The sequence below is a fragment of the Silurus aristotelis genome (genome assembly GCF_946808225.1).
Source record: "Silurus aristotelis genome assembly, chromosome: 6".
NCBI lineage: Eukaryota > Metazoa > Chordata > Actinopteri > Siluriformes > Siluridae > Silurus > Silurus aristotelis.
In genome coordinates, this window is record NC_139579.1 from 25,910,866 (window position 1) to 25,937,236 (window position 26,371).

General features: G+C 34.8%; 2 protein-coding genes across 2 annotated transcripts; both read right to left on the bottom strand.

The window, feature by feature from the left end:
• Positions 1–10,437: 10,437 nt before the first annotated feature.
• LOC310727925 (potassium channel subfamily K member 17-like) lies at positions 10,438–17,981 on the bottom strand. The gene is made up of 5 exons (XM_083544938.1): positions 17,700–17,981; positions 13,357–13,471; positions 12,981–13,147; positions 12,656–12,824; positions 10,438–12,526 (listed from the first exon to the last, which is right to left on the bottom strand). Exons 1-5 carry the CDS (start codon positions 17,928–17,930, stop codon positions 12,276–12,278), a joined length of 933 nt encoding a protein of 310 aa, XP_083401064.1. The 5' UTR covers positions 17,931–17,981; the 3' UTR covers positions 10,438–12,275.
• Positions 17,982–21,208: 3,227 nt separating this feature from the next.
• Positions 21,209–25,269, bottom strand: LOC310727900 (potassium channel, subfamily K, member 16-like). Its single transcript, XM_083544867.1, has 5 exons — positions 24,460–25,269; positions 24,244–24,358; positions 23,936–24,102; positions 22,387–22,555; positions 21,209–21,844 (listed from the first exon to the last, which is right to left on the bottom strand). The coding sequence occupies exons 1-5, from the start codon at positions 24,670–24,672 to the stop codon at positions 21,582–21,584; spliced, it is 927 nt and encodes a 308-aa protein (XP_083400993.1). The 5' UTR covers positions 24,673–25,269; the 3' UTR covers positions 21,209–21,581.
• Positions 25,270–26,371: the final 1,102 nt, after the last annotated feature.

Here is a 26,371-nt window from a genome sequence, read left to right on the forward strand (position 1 = left end):
TATCTCCTGTCATTTCTTCTTAGTAGGTTTTATGGCAGGACCATATTAGGTGTAGGTGATGTCTGGTATATATATGACCATATATGACTCTGAATTTGAAATGTGTCATCTTCCCACTAAGAAACAAACACAGAGTCTTAGATGGTTGGTGGCTAAGTGGGTAGACTTCTCAAGATAGAAAAAGCTTTTAGCTTGCATTGTACAGTTTTTGCACGTACGTCTACACGTGGTCAGGGCAAGTACATTTGTCTCAAGCGGACAAAATAACAGTTAGGTGTACCGAATAAATGGACCATAATCTAAATTTAGTGGAGTGGTTGTTGCCGTAGTTTATATTTACATCTCTAAAAATGTAGTAGTCTTTTGTTAGTGTGTTAGTAGGCAGATTAGAGTAAGAGGTATTTACATAGTAAGAGCATTGAGCACAAGGAGGTGCTGGTTGTAGCACAGTAGAATGCTGATAAGAGTATCTTTCCTCAACCAGCCTGTAGTGGTAAACCAGCATTCAACCCTGTTCAAAGCTCAGCTAATTCCACCAGCTACAATGAACAGTGTGCAAAGGGTCTAATATAGGGCTATAGTTTTGTATTAAAACCCAATCCACCACAGGGTATTTCTACCTTCATTCACAATATGCTGAAGAGTTGTTTATGTCCTCATTACCAGTCGTTATGTGATCTGACATTCCCACAGAGTTCAGAACAGGAAAGACATTTTATAGCTTGAAACTAAAATTAAATCGAACCTTGTTAAATGTTAGATGAATTAAACAATCACAATGAATATGTTTGTAATCATATATTGAAACCTTTCCAAAGGTAACATACAAAACAAATGTAATATAGAATCAAAAAATAAAAAGAAGGGCATATTGAATTCTGCTGTGTTTAAAGCCAATGTGGCCAGTCATTGACAGAGTAATTACAGATTTATTCAACCAACAAATAATGGCAGGTTTAATGATGTTACTTTACTAATCCACATAGCTGGAGGTAACAAGGTCAGCACGCTCTGTACTGACCTGGATTCCTTCCAAATCCAGAAGGCTATGTTCCTCTCAAACGTTTTCAACTGTAGCCAAATCTGTTTTCATATTATATTTTTTAATCTGTAAAATGACAATCTGTGTGTGTGTGTGTGTGTGTGTGTGTGTGTGTGTGTGTGTGTGTGTGTGCGTGTGTGTGTGTGTGTGTGTGTGTGCGTGTGTGTGTGTGTATATGTGTGTGTGCATGTGTGTGTGTGTGTGTGTACAGTATATATAAGTATTGACTTTCAAGTTTTCTGTTTTTTTGTCTTATTTCTTGTTTGTTTCACAATAAAAAATATTTTGCATCTTCAAAGTGGTTGGCATGTTGTGTAAATCAAATGATACAAACCCCCAAAAAATCCATTTTAATTTCAGGTTGTAAGACAACAAAATAGGAAAAACGCCAAGGGGGGTCAATACTTTTGCAAGGCACTGTATATTTCTACCTACCACACCACTGGTTTTCATGAACTGATTTCCATTCCATTAACTGGCACTAAACGAACAATACACCTTAAATGCCAGCTCTTTCAGAGGAAATGCTCCCGACTATAAATATAATGGTGACGTTTCAGAGTAAAAGAGCTCCACTTTCTCACTATTTATATTGCTTCTGTACATTCAGAAAAATTAATTCTAGGTATAGTTTTAAGATACAAACCATTGTCAATGGGCCTACACACTTAAAGATCAGTCTTTTGTGTTTTTGTTTGTTCAAGTCTTTTGTGGCTTTTCCAGATGTACCTGTAAGCCACATAATTGGATAGTAAAAACCATTTATTTGAATAGTTTGAACCTCAGGGAAGAAAAGTGTACAGTACATATGCCTTTGTATGATAGTACCTTTGACTGACAGTGTAGCTCTACATCCTGAGCCAAAAACACTGCAGTGTCTGTTATGTTCCAAAAATGTTCAGTAATGGGCCAATGAATTTATAAGCTAGCTATGATTTTTGATAATGATTTATAGAGGGGATTAGACATTAAATACACATGTTTAAACTATTTATTTTATGATATATAACATATAACTTACTATGTACTTTATTAAACACCTCTACATCTGTATTTCTATGCAATTATCCAATAAAACAATCCTGTGTCAGCAGCGTGAAGAATAAATACATCATACAGTTACAGGTCAGGAGCTTCATATAATGTTTATTACAAAGGCATTTCAGTGACTTGACCAGATGGGTTGCTTTGAGTATTTCATGAAGTATTTATCTCTTGGCATTTTCATGCACTACAGTCTCTATCTGAAGTTTACTTAATATGGTGCAAAAAACAATAACAAGAACAACAAAAAAAAAAAATACAGTAAGCTGAAAAGCAATATGCAACCTGAATTCCAGAAATGTTGGGACGTTTTTAAAATTTGAAAAAAAACTAAAACCCTTTCAAATCACTTGAGCCATTATTTTATTCGCAATAGAACATAGACAACATAACAAATGTTTAAATTGAGAGATTTCACACTTTTATGCAGAAAATGAACATATTTCAAATTTAATGCCTGCTACAGGTTTTAAAGAAGTTGGCAAGAACGGGCTGAAAGAGACAGAAATTTTGCAAATATTCAGCTGGAAGAACATCTAGCAACTAATCAAGTTAATTGACATCAGGTCTGTAACATAATTAGCTTCCTTAGATAAGAAGAGTCTCTCAGAAGTATAGATAGGCATACTATATTTATAGGTTCTCAAATCTGTGAATGATTGCATAAAAAGATTGTGGAATACTTTAAAAACCACATTCATCAACGTTAAAATGTCAAAGGCTTGGCAAATCTCATCATCTACAGTACATAACATCATCATAAGATTCAGAGAGACTGGAGAAATCTTGTTGCGTAAGGGACAAGGCCAAAGATCTTTGTTTGATGCCCGTGATCTTCAGGCTCTCAGGCGACACTGCATCATTCTTCAGCATGATTTTGTCATTGACGTTACTAAATAGACCCAGGAATACTTCCAGAAACCACTGCCGGTAAACACAATCCACTGTGCCATCTGCAGATGCCAACTAAAGCTCTATCATGCAAAGAGCAAGTGAACATGGTCTAAAAGCGTGGTCATGTCCTGTGGGCCAAGGCTCATTCTGTTTCAAAGTGGAAAAGTGTTTTATGGTCACACAAGTCCAAATTTGACATTCTTGTTGAATATCACAGACGCCATATCCTCTGGGCTAAAGAGGAGGGAGACCTTCCAGTGTGTTATCAGCATTCAGTTCATAAACCAGCATCCCTGATGGTAAGGTGAAGCCTTGAGAATTTAAGCAAGACGATGCAAAACCAAATGCTGCAGCTATCACAACAGCATGGCTTCGTAGTAAAAGAGTCTGGGTGCTGAATTTGCCTGCCTCCAGTCCAGATCTTTTACCTATAGATAAAATTTGGCACATCATTAAACGAAAAATACGCCAAAGACATCCACGAACTCTTCTGCAGCTGGATATATACCTATAAACCTATATCAGGCAAGAATGGGACCAAATTTCAACAGCAAAACTCCAGAAACTCATATCCTAAAAGCCCAGATGTCTTCAAACTGTTTTCAAAGAAGAGGAGATGCTACACCACGGTAATCATGCCGGCAAGCCAATTCTTTTGAGACCTGTAGCAGGCATCAAATTTGAAAATGAGCTCATTTTGTGCATAAAAGTGTTTAAACATTTATATTCGATATGTTCTATTGTGAATAAAAAATTGGCTCATGTGATTTGAAAGTCTTTTAATTTTCATTTTATTCAAATAATAATAAAAAAAAACGTCCTAACATTTCCGGAATTCAGGTTGTACTATAAATTAAATATGTTTATTATATAATATAAATGTCAAATACTATGCCTATAACTTCACCCATAAAAAGAAAACATATAGTAGATAAAATTACAATATACTGTTAATTCTTAGAAGAAATGAACATACTGTAATATAATGGCATGGTAATATATATATATATATATATATATATATATATATATATATATATATATATATATATATATATATATATATATATATAAAGAGAGAGAGAGAGAGAGAGAGAGAGAGAGAGAGAGAGAGAGAGAGAGAAATATACTGGCTGACTTATAAAGGTGACTGATCATTCATTAAGAAGCAAAACTGTACTTGAAAGAAGCTGTGGTGACTAAAGCAGAGGAAGCCAGCACGATAATGAGAGATGAGTTGCGAGACTCATTTCCCTCCATGCATCTCTCTTTCAGCTTGCTGCATGAGAATCCCCCTGGGTCTTCTGGCTCAGTGTGTGTAATTACCGGCAGGCCACCATGGCTGGCTTTTAAAAGAAAAAAAGAAAGGACAGAGCTCTAGTCCCAGAGGCCACAATTACCTTCCACAAAGTTCACATTACACTGTTCTATCAAATTTTTTCAAAACAACATGCACTGCTCAAATATGGAAAATCATTCCGAGTAGCTGTGCATTATCTTTTTTCATACATCTCGAATTTAAATGAGGCTATTTTTATGGATTTGCTATAGAGATTTTCTGATATTTTTCTCTCCTTATTTGCTAACACTCTTGCCGTGCCATACCAGTTTATGATGTTTCCATTACCTGTAACTGTCACATTTGTTGTAGATACTGCTCATGTTGCATTGGTGGCTCCTTACTAGTAATGTTTTTTTGCTAATGAGCCACCAATGCAACATTACCATTAAGGAATATGTTTACGTCTATAAGAAGTGTTGAGATGAATTAAAAAATGTATAGATACAAGCATAATGTTTTACAACTCTTGCCGCCTCCTTGGATATGAGACATGCATCAGATCTTTTCATTGTAAGCAGGGAACCTATGTAAACAGCTGAATCACTGTGTATGTTGTGTCTAAATATTTTTCCAATAGCACAATGACATACCTAATCACATATTTAACATTATGCAAAGTTACAAACCTAACATATAAAACAACTTACGAAAAGGAAATGTAAACTTAAACAGCCAGAATAAGCCTATGTTTAAATCACTATAAAGATTTTAACCATTGTTTCAACATTGTAGAAAAAAACGGTTGCTCAGGAAGCTTTTAGTGGGGTTGAGGTCAGGAGTTTTTTTTATTCTAACCTTTGGCAAACCATACCTTCATGGAGCTTACTTTTAGCACATTACCACTGTGAGGCCACTATAGCCATCCTGAACAACTGTGTGCTTCCAACATTGTGGGTGTTATAGTCAGGTGTCCACAAACCTTTGACCATATAGTGGATTGCAAATATCAAACAACTTACATATAATAGTAACATGATAGTGTTATATCACCAGACAAATTGTCATGACCACTATCAGTGGTTATGATACAGTGTTCAGATGAAGTGTTACCATTTATTTTGTAAACTGTAGACATATATAACTGTAGATATATATAACTTTAATACATTTCAGAACATTTGTAAACATGTCAAAAAAGCAGGTTTTACTGGCTTTGCAAATATTTTATTACTGTTGCAAGAAACCTTTGTTTACCGCAATTCAACTCAAGAGAGCACTGTATACCTGTTAATAATACCAGCAATGATATCAGTCTGATCAAACAAATTAACTAGGAATAACTTTGGGGTGTTGGTACAGTAAGGTCACAAAAACACTGACATTATTGGAGGAGAAAAAATGGCAAACAAATCTTCAGTTTTAAAGTACCTGTCACCAAATACATTTCTTTTTGCATTATCGTGGTTATTCAATCCCAGAAAATTGTGTGTAATATGCTGTCAGTAGATTGAAGCTGTAATAGGCCTGCCTTTGTTTCCAGCTTCTGCACCAAGTGGGATAATATTTCACTAAAGACTTTTCCTCTGAAATCTACACTGGGAAACACTTGCTTAAAGAGAAAGAAAATGTAGATCGATATCAGAATAAAGATTAGAAAAAAATCTTATTGGGTTTAGATCAAAGAAATATAGACAAATCTTTGCACATTTACTGAAAAATGAATTAATACAATTTAAATTTTAAATGACTATTCAGAGCCTTTATCCAGTACTTACTATATGCACTATATTTGGAAGCAAAGATAGCATCTTCATGGTTCTGTTACTACAAGTTATGCATAACTAAATAAATTTTCATCTAATCAGAATAAGGAATTCAATAAAACATCAAAAAACATATTATTTGTATTAAAATGGGTTGAATATTTGCACCTATTTTATTACACCTATTAAAATGCAAAATCCTCTATAAATTAAGTCAAGACAAGATCAAACAAGACCAGCTATATAACTGCCAAAGTATTTTTGTTTTGTTCCAAAAGTGTTTTGATTCGTTTAAATGTTGTAAGCCTGTACATTTCTGTGCTTCTTTTGTGTAGGTACTGATGATGGTGCAATTATTTGCCTATTGTTCTCTATGTACCCTTGTACTTGCTGCTTTCAGGTTGTCCTGCAACTCTTTTTAGGTGACTGTAAACTACTGTACTTTCCTTTTCTAGTTTCTGTCTGCATTTCATTCAAATATTTGTAGTGACAGAGATATGTAAAAGTTTAGCTGTGACTGTTTTTCCTTTCGAATTTTTGTTTAAAAATAATACTTTTTTCCCCTATGTTTATCAAAAATGGCAAAATATATGATGTGCATAAACTTGTATGGACCCTGTGTCCACTTTGGTTTTCTTCTAAAATCATCTTAATAGTTGGACTGGCTATGTTATACTGCCCCTTGGTGCAAGTGAGGGTGTGTGATGCTATACAATGTGTGTGATGGTCCATGGCATATTTTTGTCTAGTGTACAATAATCCCTGGTTTGGCTCCAATCCTCTGTTATATACTGTCTATAATGATGTCTTTATACATCCTGTAGATAAATACATGAATCTTACCTTCACAAAAATAGTATCCATTTACATTTTCCTACCACTTTCTTGTTCACTAAATAGGTTTTGTAAATGGCTATGCACAGTACACAATAAGTGACTTTCTACAGTTTAGCACCATTTTAGTTTGCCAGGTGTCTATAATAACATTAACATTATGGTTGCTCACAAGGTCAAAAACCTGTAATAGTTTACATTTATCCCTTGTGGGTGCTCATGAAAATTATATTTGTCATTCAAATCATCACTATGAACACACATGCTAGCAGTGTGTGGGTTGGAACTACCACAGATACACTGTAGAAAGATAATTAAGTCTATTTTAATTCAAACAGTGAGTTGTGTAAGACCAATTTTACTTTTATTACCCATGCTCCATTTAGTCTTTCTGTATCTTTAGAAATGCCATATATCAAAACCAGCTGCATCTTTCAGTAACTGATCGCGAAGTAAAAAAAAATGAAAATGATCACTAAACATTTGTTTTACTGATGAACTCTCAAATCAGCAACAAAAGCGGCGCCACGTTTTGTGACATATTTTTCCTAATAAAGACGAAACGTAAAGATAAGAGCAATACACTATTTGAATTGGTCTACTTTTATTTGTATACACTCATAATGTGTGCAGAATAATGAACACTGTGCTTTTAAAATAAAATAAAATACAAACAGTGGGGGAACTCTCTGTCATCTCTCTTCACAGACACACATAAATAAAACAACCTGAATCTTAATTAATACTTGCCTCGCAGACAATAAATATATGAATAGAAAGCTCGAAATGTATCTGATTATGTAATTCGTATGAAAGTTAGTAGTTTCACTGGTATCACCTCATTAATTGTCCATGTGGAAACATAGCAAAGGTTCCATTTGGCGTCCTGATGATTTTCTTAATTTAAATCACCAGAATTACATTAAAACATTTACAAGAATATTTTGTCTTCATGCTCTATGTTGAGTTTGGTTTAACTAATAATAAACATATATTTCCATAAAACTTCAATATTTGTCCATGCTCATGTTGATTAGAGTACGAAAAACTTGTGTGATTATGTTGCGATTAATTTGTAAGTAAACTCATGACAGTCATTTGATTAATCAGGATTAATTATTTTAATTAATTGACAGCCCTAATATTATGATGTATGGTCCAGTTACTAGCGTGACACCAAAACAGGTAGTAGTAATGGCTACTTATTCCTTAGGTACATGTCGGAGCCCAGAAACTTCTTTACTTAAAATTGAGTGGAAAAAATGTAGTCAGTACTTCAACCAGAGTCTTTTAAAACATAATTATCTGTACTTATACTAGAGTGAAGGTGTTTACTTTTGCCATCTCAGCTTCATAACCAATTTTGCTTATTTTGCAGGCAGAAATAAAGTGAAATAATATTCTGAACAAGCTAATAAAAAAAATTCACTAGATATTGCCTTCTAATCTTGCCTTCTATAGTGATAAGAATATCCTGACATGCCTGTTTTTCCTCTTTACGTCACTTCTGAGGGCAACGGCCACAGGTTTGATTGTACAAGCAGTGCGTGTGCTCTGATGCCCAGACATTCTTGCTTCACCTGACTGTACACATAAACTCATTAAAAAAAGGACTACATAATAGTTTGGCCCTCCACCCAACCAGCGGGTTATTCTTGCCTATAAAAAAACAAGTTTTTTTTCGCCACCTGGATATTGGCCTTAATGTTATGACAACAATGACACATGTGTTTGTTCTCCCTTTAGCTTTGCTGTTATGTGCCGGGACACGTTTCAAGCACACTGCTCTGAGTGAGTCACTGTGTAAGTATTTCAACACTCTTGTTTTTTGCAGACTATTCAGAATAATCTTGGACATGTGCATGGCTCTCAAAAAATTCTCACTGTCCTTTTCACAGTTGAAAAGATTTGTGTGTCTATGGGGGGGCACCTGCCACTGTGCTAGTATGCAAATTCTATGTGTAGGAATACGGTTACTTTTTGTTGAAATGGACTATAGTATGATTACTGTAAAAAACATAACACAATGAACGGGGCTGCAGACGAACAAACAAGGCAAATCGTGATTCTGTGTAAATACATAAAGGTATCATCATGCTTAATTGCTTAATTTTCTGTGAAACAACTTGACTACAATGTCATTAACTAACTGTAAGCCCCAAAAAATTTTATTTTGTTTCTGCATGCAGAGTTAACTGCATGCAAGTAACTTTCTAATTACTTCCCAATTGGTTGGACACGACAGATCAGAAACATGTCATATGACTTAAAACAATTAGCACGCCTATACAGATAAGGAGGAACACCTGTTTTAACCGCTTTACTTTCACTGTGAGCAAGCACATGCATACATATCATACAAATCAACCAAATACATTTTTTGCCTGAATTGTGATTTAGCAGACTCTTTCTACTTATGTGTAGGCAAAAGAAGAGAAACACCAGTTGTGGAATGAACAGATGGCCTTGTGGAGGTGGTGGTGGTGGTAGTGGTGCACAGCAGATTGATTTTTAGTGTTTAATCATTAATAAGAGAATCGCCAAGCTTTCAGGTCAGAACTTTTAAATTGATGTTAGTGTGATTTTTTTATTTTATGTGTTCTGATTTTTAGGGTAATCATAGAATTGAGCACTGGACATCCATTAATATTTTCAATAAGGCTTTTTGATCAAAATAATTTGTTTTGTCCTAAACATTGTATACAGTGGAAGTGCTTTTACAGGTCATCATATCACTGAAGTTACAAAATGTTGAGTTTTACGCTAAATTTTAATAAGGTTCAAGAATAACGTTTTATTTGTATAGCATGACCTATTTTGGAAGTAACAGTGTGTGAGGAAAGTCCCTTCTATGGGTCATTGCACACACATAAGATCGAGAGTGAGTGAGAGAGTGAGTAAGAGAGAGAGAGAGAGAGAGAGAGAGAGAGAGAGAGAGAGAGAGAGAGAGAGAGAGAGAGAGAGAGAGAGAGAGAGAGAGAGGTGTCAGAGGTGTCAGTTTTAGTTATGATCCCTACCTGGTTAGATAGAGGCAGAGGACATGCGAAAAATAAACACTGTTAGGACTGAGCCCCAGAATAGGATCAGATGATAGGCTGACATTCTGGTGGGTGTGTGGCGGCATGTATGAGAGAGAGAGAGAGAGAGAGAGAGAGAGAGAGAGAGAGAGAGAGAGAGAGAGAGAGAGAGAGAGAGAGAGAGAGAGAAAGTACTAAGCTGCTCTAACACAACAAAAACATCTACACTTAGTCTGGTTGTATAACTCTTAGAAACATATTATTTCACATTATTAAAACACCAAAGGTTCATACGGATTTTAGCAAATGTAAATAAAAATCGTAAACTGAATTATAATCTTGGTAAATGAAATGACTGTATGAACTGCTGAAATTGACAGCATGCTTGGAAAAATGGATATAATACAAATTTGGATACGAACATGACATCAGTTGGGTTTTTCTCACTTGCAAACCTTAGGACTAAATATTTGGCCAAATGTTATGTGAAGGCTATTTGTCATCTTAAGGAACAAATATTTAAACAATGGTGTGGAGCAAAAACAATACAACATCGATATATTGGCCTGGAGCAACATTTATTAGACAATACTTCCGTGATATTATGCTTCGCTGCATTTTCAGATCACAGTTTGATAGTAATGTGCACTCATGCTGCTGGATGTGATATATTTGCTGAATCATCTTCATGGCAACTATAATGATAGCACTTTCAAAAATAGTTTAAGCAACCCCCTCACTTCAGTGGATGATTTCATCTGGATGCTATAGATTTGTACCTTTTAAGAATGATTAAGAGTACAATTTGTTCATTCAGGGACAATTTACAATGTGTACATTCTATTCATTCGCTTCCGTCCATGGGTTTTACAGATTATTAAACAATTTGCACTTGTACTTTTTTGTAATTTGGGCAAATGTATTCAGTGTCATAGTTTATTAAATTCTGTAAAGTGCATGTTGGTAATGTCTTCTTTGAGCACACCAAAAATACAGTGTTATAAATGTGTCACTTAGATGCAGATTTGTAGCATGTCCTGTTTTGTGTCCATTGAAGTACATTTCCATCTAAACCTTCATAAGATGGTTGCAGTGGAGTGGACAATCCTTCCTCAGCATGCAGACTTCAAAATAATGCTTTAATCAATTTAATTCACATTTAGCTCTGTGGTACTTCACTTTTGGTCTCATTGGTCAAACAATCAAATGAACGATCAGTTCCGCATTGTCATTTATTGTAAAAATTTGCTTAAGTTGTGCACCAGCCAACTTCACAGAGCTATCTCAAAGAAACATTCCAGCATGATGACAGCCTGATTTATTTCATTGACATGTCAGTGCGTGCGGTTTTTAAGGGAAAAAATTTTGAAGATGAAAAATCCAAACATGCTAGAAGCTTTATGTGCACAGCTGGTGTTTTTTGCTGGAGACTTGGTGGTTGAATATGAAATACAAGTATGTATTATTAGGGACTGACCTAGACTGAGAACTGTCTCTATAAAACTATTGCTAGTTTCTTTTTTGTTCTTGTGTTTGTTTGTGCGTGTGTGTGTGTGTGTGTGTGTGTGTGTTTATACATTTGATTAAATATAGAATATATTAATATAATAAAGTAGTAAATAATACAATCACGAATAATTAATTATTTATAACACAGTAATAAATAAGGATCAATTTAAAATGAGCATTTTATAAAGCACACTGAAAAAAACAAGCTTTTCTGTTAACCCTTCTCCTTTAGGAGTGAAAGAGGATATAAGAATAACTGAAATCGTTATGCCCTCTAGTGGCTGTTGCTGCAATTGAGTGATACAGTACGTGTCACCAGTCAGTCCAGCTACTGGTTCAGGATATACAATTCATTTTAAGGTGCATTCAAACACAGCCATAAAAATTCTAGTTCAATTCTAGCAATTCCAGTTATAACTGAAAGGCAGCAATAACTATGACTATAAAGTCATATCTGGCCACGAATTATGTTGATGTTTATTTAAATTTGTTGGTCAGTGCCCTGAAGAAGACATCCAATTCATTTGTTAGTGGTTAGAACACAGTTAATGTAGTGGAAAATAATAAAAGGGAGCCAGAAAAGTGGCTTAAACTAAACTAGGCAAAATCTGGAACAATCCATCTGTGTTCATTAAAATGTTTAACCTTTGTGGACAAAAAGCACATTAATGGACAGTACATTGTAATGTGTTGTAATTAATATATTATATAGCCAAATTTATCAAGTGTGCAGATTGTTAAAACTGTAATATTGTTACGTTCTATTGCACAATATGTCTGATCTGTGTGTGTGTGTGTGTGTGTGTGTGTGTGTGTGTGTGTGTGTGTGTGTGTGTGTGTGTCGTGTGTTGTTAATGTGTTGACATTAACCATAGTGTCCCGCACGAAGCTCATTCACAGACATCATCTGTTTTCTCTATTTTCTCTTCCTCAAGCACTTCCTGCTGTGTCTCTGGTAGCTCCTCATCCTGCATTTTGTTTGGCGTGCCATTATTTTTCGCTGATTTGAGGTAAGCATCTAAGTGCCCCAGGAGGTCAATGGTGTGATTGATCAATAAAGCCAGCCAGGCCATGCCAAAAAATATCCAAACTCCCAATATGCAGCCGTACCAGTCAGGATAATCCTTGTCAGGGTTATAATCTGAAAATTAGCGTAAAATGGAAAAAGAGAGAGAGAGAGAAAAAAATTAACGCATAAAGTAAGTAAATGAGCTCCTGGGTGTGGTGTTTCTGTAGTTTGTGTATGTGGGTGTGGATTTCCAAACCTTACCTGCAACCAAATCTCCAAAGCCTACTGTACTAAGTGTGATAAAGCAATAGTAGATGCCCTGTGTGAGGGTCCAGCCTTCATATGTTTTAAAAAAAAACATAGGGACCACCAGATAGAGCACTCCCGAGCCAATGAATGATGCGAAGTGAAGTGACACCAGAACAGTTTTCTGAAAAATAAGAAAAAAGTGCGCAAAAGCTGAATATAACATGGAAATATGTTAAATGGAAATCAAAAGCATTTTATTATTTGTTCAGGCTGCAATTTTTTTTTAAATATTTGTTTATGTTAGATGATAAATATTATGAATGGACTAAAGCTTCACCTGGTGGTTGGTCTTTTTTGCAATTGAAGTGCAGAAATTTCTTTCAATGGCCAGCATGTACTTGCCCACTTGGTTCAGAACCACCATATTAAGTGGGATTCCAACAATGGCAAAGATCACACAAAACATCTGACCAGGCATCGTACTAGGGCTGATGTTCCCATAGCCTTGGCAAAACAGAACAGTATCCATAATTATTTAATTCAAAAACATATATTTTAACTGCTACAATACAACAAATGTTTACATAAAAAGCTAGATAGGCTTGGCTCTACTAGACCCAATAAAGTTTTAATATCTTATTATGCACAATGAAAAAAACAGCAGTCATATCATAAACATGCAACAAAAAATAAAACCTTTTGTTCTGTCTTACCAATAGTTGTCACCACTGTGGCAGCAAACACCGCTGAGCTCGTGAACTTCCAGAATCCTCCTGCTGTGTTGTTATTTTTTAGACTCATTCCATTCTTAAATATTTCCAGCATAAACTTAAACACAGTAAAACACAATATCAGGCTTCTACACACATATAGCATTATTACTACAAATATTATTGAGTCACTATTGATCTAAAACCTCTTCCAGTATAATCAGTGAGTTAGTACTAAGACATAACATCAACTTTTAACCCAAGCACCAGCTTACATCAACATTATTTCTATTGATTTGAAATAGATCTATAGACTGATTCAGGTGTTAACTATGCTTGTTTCAGAATTTAAGCCACCATATTCTAAGAAGCCATTTAATGCCTTATTTGCATTGAAAAGTGGATTTGAATATCTGTGTGGTTTTTCACATGCAGTTGTATAGATAAGCATTGCCAAAAAACCTATGCCACTCTCCCAAAGTTGTTATCGTTATTACTGTATCTATTTATCAAAATCACGAATCTCACCATCTTAATAGCAATGTCCAAGGTTGGACATTGAGGGAAATTATTGACTGAGGAAAAAAAGGGTTGCAATTGAACCTCCTCCATTAGCATAGGATATGTACAGAATTTCTGAACTAACTGTTATGAAACCACTGATAAAAACTTGATGCTGATCCTTTTTAGCTGTCAGCTACAGGTTAATATTAATCGTTGAATAAACACTAAACTAATAGTTGCACAAGTCAGAATTTAGACCTCACCAAAATACAAAATAACAACATTAATTATATGTCATGTCATGTCAAGTTAATTTCTATTGCGCTTTTCACAACGGACATTGTCTCAAAGCAGAATTTAACAGTTAAGTTGAACAATGTGTATTTATCCCTGATGAGCAACCATTGTGACTGTGGCAAGGAAAAACTAATTTATTATAGTATTAAATGTCTTATATCTAGGCATTAGTTAGGGATGTTTTCTCATTTTGCATTACTTACAAGAGCAGTGGTGACTCAGTGGTTAAGGTATACTGATCAAAAAGTCATGAGTTGCAGCAACACCAAGCTGCAAATGTTGGCGCTTTAACCTAGTGCAGTTTCCTGTCTGAACTGTAGGTCACTTATGAGGTAAATGTAAATTGCTTGATGCCAGTGCAGCAGTTTTGCACTTAAGAAAATGATTATTTTTCCATGTATTATCTTAAAAATAGCTAACAGTTTTAAAAGCTAATTTTGACTCAATGCATTCAAAAGTAAGTTTGGAATTGCATCTGGCTCTGGTCTAGGCCCACTGCTTTTATCTTATATTTACTACATCAAGCTGACAGTATCTTAATAAAATAGAGGAATGTAAAAATAATATTACACAATGGATGCTGATTTACACCAAACTAGACAAAAGTACTGCTATTGGGAACACAATCAGCTAGATCTTAACTTCCTGGTTATGTAGTAACTCTGACTGGTCATTCATTTACATTTACAGCAGTGAAACACTTTGGTATAATTATTCACCCCAATCTCACACCTGGTGATATTTAATGTAGAGATATTTCTACAGTACATGTTTTTTTTTATTTCAGAAACATTAAGAAGCTTAGATGTACTCTAGTTAGAAAATCTTGTGAAAAACTGATATTTTATTTTAATTTGGTCAGTATAAATTCACAACCTGATCTTTATGTCTAGTGTTAAACTTTATTACTGCAAATAAAAAAATTTAATTAAGTCAAAATATCTTGCATATAGTAAAATATATATTTCCGTTTATAGCAAGATTTGTATAAAGCAAATATATTGAATATATAAAAAAAATATTTAGTTACTATTTTTCATTAATTTGAAAAATGTCCCTATTCTATCATTTTATTATTAAAAAAAAAAGACATTTTGATAAAAATAGTTTACAAAGGTTATCTTTTAGTATAACAAATCTATTTTCTGCTTATAGTAAAAGAGTCAAGTTTTATATGTTAGTATTATAATAGAAAATTCTATGTAAATATGACAATTTTAAATTTTCACATGCTATGATGCCTATTTTTTCTGTAATTTATCAGGTCCTTTAATCCCGTTTTTTTTTTTTTCTCTCTCTCTTTTCTCAATATGCTGTAAAAGCTTGACCTGCAGGAGTCCCTGCTTTTACTCTGATTTCTGTAAAGCTGCTTTGAGACAATGTCTGTTGTAAAAAGCGCTATAGAAATGAACTTGACTTGACTTGACTCTAGTGACAGCCCACACCACTGTATGATAACAGAATATATATTGAGTATATGATAAATATACCCAATAATCTATTCTCTCTTTCAAGGTTCACATACACTTCAGATGCTTCATGTGATGCCAGTGGCAGATTCTGACAAACTTCTACTGATGCGGCTCCTTTTGCACACTGGACCTGCCTGATTCATTTTGATGGGGACAGTCTCTCATAGATATTCTGAAGATTAACACTGACCAAAAATTATTTATATCCAAAACTAACTTTTGCTTCAGTAAATAATATACCCCTTGTTCCTTCTAAGAAATATGTTGGACTCAAAAATAATGCAGAATCTCATCATCCATTTGATGTAGAATTCATAGATCTGTAGTGAAGTGATCACCATTGTAAAGTGCACATGGGCCCCACATAGCTGAAAAACCCGGATCAACCAATCAATTCAGGAAACAAATCAGGTGCTGGCAGTAGCATAACTAGTCTCTGCTTATCTTTCTCACCTCAGTAAATCTGCTTTGTAAAAAGGTCTATTGTTAAAAGCACTATTCAAATAAAATGTATTGGAATTAAACAGGTACATTTCTACACATTTTATGTTTAAATGCAATTACTTTTTTTTAACATAAATATTCTATAGCCCTGGATCCATCTAAACCCCTACCACATATTCCTACATTACCCTGGTGTTAGCTTAGTTTTCTTTAGGCGCTGGTACAGAAACTAGCTTGTTAGGTAACTGCTAGTCAACTAGCTTTCAGATTGGAAATAAACTCAAGTAAATATGAGTAAACTTTCAATACTTGAGTCTGGGTTTACATTGTCATATACTGTGCATTTCACTTTTTGTATATTTTATATATTTTTTAAATATAGTGATGGTGATGGTAAATGAGTTTACTCCATTTGATTTCATTGCTTTCCTAGACGCAGAGGATTCAGAGATGGAGCATGTGTCTATATGTATTATATAATACTGATTCTCAATAGATTCCACTTCAGTCATGCTATGCCACATGATCCGCTTTATAATAACTCACAGTGTTTCTGCATTTTAATGCAAAGCAAATTTCACAACATGGCGATAGCCATGACTCCACAACATTCAAAGTAGTCTGATGCCAGTTTGATGCCATATGTGCAACTGTGTTGCTGTATGTAAATGTAAAACAGCATGGTTGAATATAATAGCATGTAAATATGATACAGCTTGAATTTCTGTGGCCACATCGACCAGAATAGGTGCTAGATGATGGATCACTGATAGTACATTGTGTCGGTCTATAAAATATAATAAACATTATTCTATAGGTTTCTATATTTTCAAAACATGAACAATTATGTTTTATGTAACAAAAATTAACAATAAGAATACAGTTATCTTTAGATTGGTTTCAGTGCTGTGTTTATTTCTTATTTAATTTAGTTTAATTTTTTTTATTATTTAACATGGCATGGGTTTGAGTCTTTATGTTTTGACCAGCCTTTAGAATTTTTATAATGCTAAAACACTTCTGGATGTTCACAAACTTTTGGAAGTAAATAACTTTGAGTCAATGGTATGTAACCCTGAGCATGGGTTAGTATGTAACCCTAAACATGAATCTTTAAAGACACTAATTTATCTGTTAAATTCTTGATTTGACTCTCTGTTGAGTCATTGTATGAGGGACATGTGAACTTTAACCTAACTACAGCTATTGGTCATTTGCATGAGTGTTTGAGTACTGACTGGGGCACAGGGAGTGGTAGAGTCTATGATGGTGTCTGTGTTTGCGTTTTCCACGTCACAGGAATGTAATTAAATACTAAATAAGACATATGCTTTCATATATTGTATCATATAAATAGAGCCCTTTACATTTTTTGTCATATAGGTTTATAAGGTTCTTTAAAATCACCATTTTGACCATGAATTAACCATCTATAAAGTCACCCAACTCAACCTGACCAGACATTTTAACAATCTATCCCAAAACATCATCACTTGTGATTACTTTTGTTAAATGTTTAACCCCAAAACCCACAAACACACACACATACACACATAGTGAGCCAAAAGCACTGACTGAGTGAGCAAACAGTCAGATTATTAAGCACATTATTACAAAATCTCAACTCACCTCTCCCATATCTTCCAACCCAGCTTGTCCAAGGCATGGATAAATCTGAAGCAAAGTCTTTTTCTTTACCTCTAGCATAGCAATTTCACTTGATACCAGGTCTCCTTCTAGCTTCCAAAAAATGACCCCTCCAATAAGAACATATGTTAAGTACCCCGCTCCAAGCAACAGCAGCGACAAAAATTGTACAACATGAAACTTTTTGCAAAACCTTTTCCATATGGAGGCCATAGTGGCTCCTGAGGCTAGCTTTCAACGTTTACCAATTTGTGGATATTCGGCAGTGCAGTGTAGGGTGTGGATTTACCCATGTTTGTGTGACAGGCAAATCTAGCTACGTCTTTTTAGGCATGCTATGCAAATTATGGCTGACTGTGATTTAGTGAGACATGCAAAGAGAGAGAGAGAGAGAGAGAGAGAGCGAGAGAGAGAGAGAGAGAGAGAGAGAGAGAGAGAGAGAGACAGGGAGAAAGTCTGGCTTTTCAGTACACGTCATAAGCATGATAGCAGAGATTTTCAACCCAATTCAACAACACAGCAAATAACAGATCTTCAATTGCCTTGGTATAATCATCCATTTCCTACTCTCTGAGGTCCCCAGCTCTTTATGAACTGTAATCACCACCACATCCACCAGATCATCAGGTCATTCTGTTTTTATCTTTAATTTACTATCCTTAATTTACTATTCTTTTACAAGAACATATATACAATCAATAAACATGGCAGGTGTTTGTGTTGTTATAAAAAAATTTAAGTAAGACAAGTCATGTAAAAGTCTGAAATTACAATAAACATAAATTTTTGTTTTGGTTAAAGTGAAAAAACTTTTTTGGGACAAAACCAAAGCCTAGTTTTATAAATGTGCACATGACTAAACTAATACTTGAGTCTTGAAGTACCTTTTAATTTTAATTTCATCATTCAGTCTTTCTGGGAATAATAATAATAATAATAATAATAATAATAATAATAATAATAATAATAATAATAATAATAATAGAAGTAGTGAAAGAAGATTTATTTTTAATTATTAGAAAATTAATAAGTACATTTTTTAAACAAATTTTAAAATGAAAAAAAAAAAAAAAACTTTGCTTTGCTATGCTTTACATAGTAAAAAGAAAAGAAAAAAATCATTCGGTTTTTTTTATGTTAACATTTTTTTTTATTAAATGACATACAAGTGTACAAGCATTCAGGAAAACCAGTTAGTAATAAAATATAATAAAAAATAATTAAAACAACAGCAATAAGGATAATAGTTAGCTAATAAAAATCCAATTCTTGTTGTAAAAGCCATCCAAAAGGCCGTCTTTAAGAGTAACATTAAATATACTAAAAAGCTTTGCTTCTCTAAGTAAAAGTAAGAGTCAATGAGCATGGCACATCATGACTTAGCAATATTTTCTCACTTTTCCTTGCAAAAACATTAAATTCCATTTTCGCACAATTGTAAATCCATCTCATGTGCACAGTGCACTTTAAGTCACTACAGATTTTTAGTTGGATTTATGGCTGACCTCTGGATCAGTCATTCAAAACTTTGACCTACTATTGGTTAAGCCGCTCTTTCAAGGATTTGGATGAATGCATTAGGTCATCGTCATGCATAAAAAGTGAGATTCCTTTTTATATTTAGCTTAATAGCAGACACCTGAAGGTTTTGCACTAAAATCGATCCGGTATTTGGTAGCTTTTCATGATTTTCTCCACCTTGATAAAAAAGGCCCAAATAAAGCTAAAGAAAAGCAGCCCTATAGCATGGTGCTGTAACCACCACGCTACACCATAGGCTTTTATTGATGTGGTGTTGGTTTTTTTGCACACTAACAAACCTTTTGTAATTGATCTCATCAAAAACTCTTTTCTAACCATGGTTTGGGGAGATTTAGTGATTTAAAGCTTGACAGAAATGGGTTCCATGTGCCCAGTCTAGCCCAGAGCCCCTATACTGTATGTAAAGAATATGAGAGAGGAAAAAATATTACAGAGCGTATTCAGTACCTGTCAGGTATTTCTGCAGCTTCTGTAATGCTGCCTCACTGATTAGTCTGTCTTGTTCCTTGTAAATATTTGAAGTATGTTCTGTCTTTGGGGATGTCAGTGTGGTGATACATTTTCTCTATTTGAAAATAATGACCTGAAAGTCTTCCATCTAATGTTATAGAAATGCTGTTATTCCCCTCTCTCAAGTGAGAGGCATTTCTGCTTTGTAAGCTTGTGGACCATAGCTTCTGCAGTCAAGAAGACAAGAAATTAAAAAGAATAAATCCTACAGAATCAGACTTAATTTACAATCTTTATTTGAAGTTAATCAGAATAAGATTTTTGATGATGGCTGTTTAACAATCACTTCTAAACATGAGATTGAATGTCATTGGTTCATTCAGACACGTTCCCATTTATAAAAGACTGGATAATTGATAAACTTTTTTTTCCCCCCCTATTTTTTCCATGATATTTCTGATTGGTTTTCACTTTATTTTATGTTGTAATTTGCCAACAAGTCAGTAAAAAGTTGCGTTATATTTTTTCTATCATAAAAACCTGCCGTTTCAACAGGGGGTGAAGACTATTCATATCCATTGTATACACACTTACAAGTACATATTCATTATGACAAGGGACTCAAATCTGAGTCCCAGAAAAAGGGAATATATCTCATGTATAAATGTCAAACTTGTGGTCCTCGTATATAAAAAGCAGTTCATTAAAATGTCTAACACATTTTTATAGTTGAATGAATGCATGCTTATCCTGGATGTAACCTGAGCTATGTAAAAAACAAAAAGAGGATGCAAATTCCAAGGCACAACAAAAATGCTCAAAGGAGAAATGCAAATGCATAATGCACTAGTGACCAGAAGACTGTATAGATACAAGTGCTTAAAAGCCATATGACTATTACTAAATCTCTAAACTTTAATCTATACATTGATTTAGGTGTATTTGACTCACAAACTGCTTTAAGGGTGTTTTAACACTTAGTCCAAAACACTTGAGTCCACTTCTTGATTTTTCTGCCTTTTCTTGGGTTTCAGATAGAAGAATTTCTCGGTTTTTGGGACTTTTATTTATTATTTCCTTTTAGTAAGAACACTAGAGAAGTGTAGAAGGCACTTTTAGGATGATCCAGGCTATAGCATGAGAAGTGCATTTCTGTTATCCACAGAGCTAAATATAGTGCTTCAGTCTGGTTTTAAAACAAATTATGTATTTCCTCTCCTCCGCTGAGGCTCCCATACCATCACGGAGCAGAAATTAAAAAGCCTAAAACAACCACTTTACTACGAATGCAACATAGAAAGCAGATAACTTCCACATCAGATACAGATCACACCATGGTTTGTCTGAAGACAACCCTAGATCCCCAATTTAAAAATTATCACAGGTAGCTTCTCTGTACCTCTCCAGGGCACACATGGTCCAATCACATCTAGGCAGTGATCAGACACAGATCACCACCATCTCTTCTTCCTTAGACAGAAACATCCTTCTCAAGTTATTACGTATATAGATATAGCAGTATTCACACTTCACTGAATGCACCAAATTTTCTTTCAGGAAAAAACACAACTCTGAAAACTAGTTGTGACATTGATTTCACCCATAATTACTATCTACTGAGATAATCGATTTGTGGTCTGCTGATGCTGTCCCATGCAATTTAAATTTCTAAACTAAATCCAATACATGGCATGAAAAGGAATCGGATTTATCATTAACATTGCACAATTTTTTAACAGGTAATGTATGAAATCTAGGATATAAGGTACAAATTATGTGAATGAAGAGACAAAAAAAAAAAAAAAACATCTAAATGGCTAAAACATAGGATTTATAGCCAATAAAAGCTCTGACAGTCTTAAACCACATGGGTTAAACCACTCTGATTTTAAAGAAGGCTTTTTCCTTCTTCTCTTCGGGTTGGTTCTCTGGTGTACTCAGACTTTCCACCTGCTTTCTTACTGAAGACCTTTGCTCATCTCTTACAGTCATGGAGGGTTGTTTGATGCTAAGAAAATGCTCCATGATCCTGGCACCTATGTTGAGGAGCAAGGCGAGCCATGCAAGGGCAAAGATTATCCATACTGCTGCTAGGCAGCGGTACACAGAGACGTTTTGCTTGTCCCGGCCATTTCCTGTAAAGAAAAAAAATACTCCACATCAGTCCCTTGTACATTGTAGACATAAAAGGTAAAAGTGTTTTTTACTTGTCACATACATTACAATGAAATTCTTTCTTTGCATTTCCCAGTGTTGTTACGAAGCTGGGTTCAAAGAGCAGGGCCAGCCAAGTTACAGTGCTCCTGGATCACTGAGGGTTAAGGGACTTACTCAAGGTCCCAAGAGTGGCAGCTCGGCAATACTGGGGATTGAACCCCAAACCTTCTGATCAGTAACCCAGAGCATTAACCACTGAGCTAGCACTTTAATATAAGTACAGTACACATACAGTAAGAGCAAATTATTTATTCTTTTATACATGCGACCAAAAGCAGATTGAACAGATTTTGTATACCAACAACAGCTTTTTTGACAGCTTTCCAGAAGGTTCACATGATATTTAAATTAGCGATCTTATAAAATCCAAGATGTACTTACAAGGAAACAACTGAGAAACCTGAGAACCTTAGGTTGAATAGATTATGCATATTTGGTGCACTAATCCAGTGCTACTCACCCACCACATAGTCTCCAAAGCCAATGGTGCTGAGAGTTATGAAGGCATAGTAGAAACCCTCTCCGTATGTCCAGTCCTCCACGTAGCTGAAGATCACCGGCGGGAAGATCAGGAAGAGCACACTGCCCATGAGCAGGAATAAGGCCACCGCCAGCACCTCCACACACTGCTGCGCTCAAAACATCCACATCTTCTGAGAAAGAGCTATATTGAAGTCTTTATTGTACATAACTACTTTGAACAGTTTTTTCCTTAAAACAATTTAGGTGTGTCTTCTCAAAAGTAGAACTTGTCATCATTTTTGAGATGGGATACATCATTTACACCTTTAATATGTATGTATATACTGTATGTTTAATATACTTGAATACGGTATATACAGATGTTTACACAACTGGGCTTCTATTTGTGCTCTAATGATATTATATATTTTACCAATATTTATATAACAATTATATCAATTACTTTGAAATATTATATTTATTAATTTATTTACAGATTTAAAAAAACTAATAATTTATTTTATATAAATTTTATAAAATTTTATGAAAGTATTATCACATTTATATTATTTTTGCTTCATAGCTCAGCACTGTTGAATGCTTGTATCTGATTGGTCAGAATGTTTGCATTATATTTCTACAGCAGCACTGTCTTTTTTATGAGAACTCCACTATAATATAAATCATAAAAAATATACATTTAATCCCAGAACATTCACTCAGTTCCTTTACCTTTTTTTCATCATGTTGTGATTGAATGGTGAGGTCATTTTGAAAGTCCAACACTGCTGCCCAAGTTATAGATGGAAAGTCAGTTATTAATAATAAAAAATATATAATTCATTTGAATGTTCCTAATGTCCTTAAATACTTTTCAGTGTTCCTAATGAACCTCATTTTGAATATTTGCTTTTTTTTAAATAAAACCTACTTACTTTCAGCCCTGTTATTATGATATATTATCTGTCAGTAGCACATTTGTATAAGGTTTAATGTTAGAGTCAATGTCTTTTTATTAGCTGAATGGCACGCTAAATGTGATGCTTATAAAATGACCTTAAGAACCACTGTTGACCATTTATTTGATATTTAGAATAAAACCTAAAATATGACATACAACATTCTAGTTAGAAAAATACATGCTAAAAAGATATGAAAGGTGCACCCTTGAGTGAGATAAGGACAGGTACACTTTAATACATATATACAGTAGTGTGTATATAAAGGAAAGAAGGTGAGGTTTAAGCCATCATCTGGTGCCCTGGAACATTTGAGGGCTAAGAGACCAGAATCTTGACCATTGAGTCAAAACTGACAATCTCTATCATCTCTCCTAACATCAGGATTGCAAGCTAAAAAACCTCTAGAGGCAAAATAAAGGTTCACTGGAATGTACCACACACCTCGTTTTAAGCTTTAATTTTGTAACTTTCAAAGAATCCTCTATTGGGACACATTAAATATTTTTTATGATACTAAATGACACCTATGTGAAATTACATCAGGGACTAGGATGACACAATTTAAAGAAAGGCTTTTAGTAATACCTTATGAGGCACCATTGACATCATCTTGTGCTCCAGGCGTCCTAGATGAGCACCGAGACACTTGCTGAGCTGATTGAGGAAGGCTAGGTTAAGGGGGATCCCACACAAGGCATAAAACACACAGAAAACCTGCCCGGGGTATGTGGTGGGGGAGAGATTTCCATAGCCTTTAGGGGGAGCACAATATCCACATTAATTCTCACAATCATATGCATGCTTTTCTGATCTGGTAAAGGGTAACTTTTAGCAACAGACAGATTATGGTACATAAGCATTAGTGGTCAAATAGTTGTTAAGATTAAACTTGCCTATAGTGGTGACAACGGTCCCTGCAAAGAAGAAAGAACTGCCAAAATCCCAGTTACTTGCACTAGTTGAGTTTCCTGAAGGGTTCACTCCACTTTCCCTTGCATCTAAAATCACCTGTAGCAAAAAAAAGAGCGAAAATCCAACATGCTGCATCGAGTTATCAAGACAAATCAAAACTCTAAAGATACACATCCAGTTAAATTGGTAATAATGACCTGTACAAACTTCTCCAAGGCTGGCCCATCCAGGCAGCTGTAATTAGCCAGAAAAAAAAGTTTCTCCATCTGAAAATTGATGCGATTCTTACTTTCATTTTCTTTCTCAAGCAGTTGGAAAATGGTGGCTCCCAACAGTAAATAGGTGAATTGAGACAGAGCCAGCAGAGGGGTCCAGCTAAACCTCGCACCTGTGACCTGGACTTGAGCCATATATGCCCACAGGAGACACAGAGCCCAGAGATCTACTGCAGGTCAGATAGCAGACAATAAAACCGAAGATTTTGTCCAGAATCGTCCTTGAACCTCCTTATGCCCAGACAGTATTATGCACTAAAAATGCAAAATAATTGTCCATTTTTGCAACAAAAAAAATTCCAGAAAGCTGTGTAGGAAATAAATAAGAAAACCTTGGCTCTAACATTCCTTGTTATGGTTTCATAAATTGAGAATTTATAGTCTCAATGGAAAAGGTCCCAAGTAAAACAGAAGGATAGGATCCCGATGCAAGGTCATATTAGTCATCCTCATTGGTCTGTAAAGGTTTGAACGGATGTTTGACCAGGCTACGTGTAAGTCAGTGTGGGTTTTCAGTTCCTGTGACAACGATTGAGCACGATTCGCTATAATGTGGACCTGGAGCTGTCTCCCACAAGCTCATTTATCACTCCTAAAAACGTCGGAGTACCACCATGTCAGCAGAACATTGGTTAATGTTTTATCTGATAGCTGCAGGTTGGTCAAGCACACTTCAAATGTAGTAGGAGAGAGATTAATCACCCCTGGCTGGTTTTATTTCTTTTGGATGGAAATCACATAAAAAAACTTAAGAACAAATTACAACCTTTTTTTATTACATTTTTTATTTTTATTACATTTAGAATTCAATTCAATTTTAAACACATTTTTTCACTTCATTTATTGTTGTGGCACATTAAGAGTTAAGGTAGATCCTGTTATTCCTCACATTTTATCAGCTATAAATAGTTATTGCTTTTTTTTTATACTCTCTCCTGAATAATTATAAGGCAAAAATACAGCTTATTATGTTACTGTAAAACCAAAATGTACAGCTCCAGGCTGAAAATGTCCCTATGTGTAAATGCAGTGACTAGTAAAAAAAAAAAAGCTTTTGGGGATGGAATTTTATCTACAGAGACAGAAGAAGTATAAAAATGGCATTGGTTCCATTTTGCCCAGCTGAGGGCATTGCTCCACCCTCCTGCTTGGATGAGGACATTGATCCTCCCTCTGGCCCAGCGGTGTAAAGTATTTGAGTAAATGTACTTTGTTAATGTACTTGAGTCATTTTTGCTACTTTCTAGTTTTACTGAGTATCAAAGATATAAGCACCTTTTACTCTCAACTACATTTACAATTTAATATATGTACTTTTTACTTCACTATATTTTCATTGACAACTAACCATTAAGACTGTATAAGACTGTAGAAAGAACATTACTTATAATCTTATACTCCAGTACTCATGTTAGTTCTCACTCTCCAGTGTTCTGTATTGTTGAAAGATTTATGATCAAATGTCACCCAAATGAGGATGGGTTTCCCTTTTGAGTCTGGTTCCTCCCAAGGTTTCTTCCTCATAACATCTAAGGGAGTTTTTCCTTGCCACAGTCGCCACGGCTGCTCATCAGGGATAAATACACACCATTCACCTTCACTGTTGAGTTCTGTAAAGCTGCTTTAAGACAATGTCTGTTGTGAAAAGCGCTATAGAAATAAACTTGACTAGACTTGACTTGACTTGACAATCACTGTTACCAACCACATTTAGCATGCCAGCTGTATAAACCATGGCTTATTTATTCTGCAGAAGAAGCGATATTTACTTTACATTTTTTTGTCCATTGAATACAAAGGTTTTTTCTATTTTGTGACATTATACTGTAATTAT

What these genes read in the sequence shown, in the direction of transcription:
- LOC310727900 (XM_083544867.1), bottom strand. Translation starts at nt 24,672, where the DNA reads ATGGCTCAAGTCCAGGTCACAGGTGCGAGGTTTAGCTGGACCCCTCTG. An exon ending in GACCGTTGTCACCACTATAG is followed by an intron (nt 24,103 to 24,243) that starts GCAAGTTTAATC and finishes CTCCCCCTAAAG; the next exon opens with GCTATGGAAATCTCTCCCCC. An exon ending in CTTTGGAGACTATGTGGTGG is followed by an intron (nt 21,845 to 22,386) that starts GTGAGTAGCACT and finishes TTTTCTTTACAG; the next exon opens with GAAATGGCCGGGACAAGCAA.
- LOC310727925 (XM_083544938.1), bottom strand. Translation starts at nt 17,930, where the DNA reads ATGGCCTCCATATGGAAAAGGTTTTGCAAAAAGTTTCATGTTGTACAA. An exon ending in GGTTGGAAGATATGGGAGAG is followed by an intron (nt 13,472 to 17,699) that starts GTGAGTTGAGAT and finishes ACTGTGTTTAAG; the next exon opens with TTTATGCTGGAAATATTTAA. An exon ending in CAAAAAAGACCAACCACCAG is followed by an intron (nt 12,825 to 12,980) that starts GTGAAGCTTTAG and finishes CTTATTTTTCAG; the next exon opens with AAAACTGTTCTGGTGTCACT.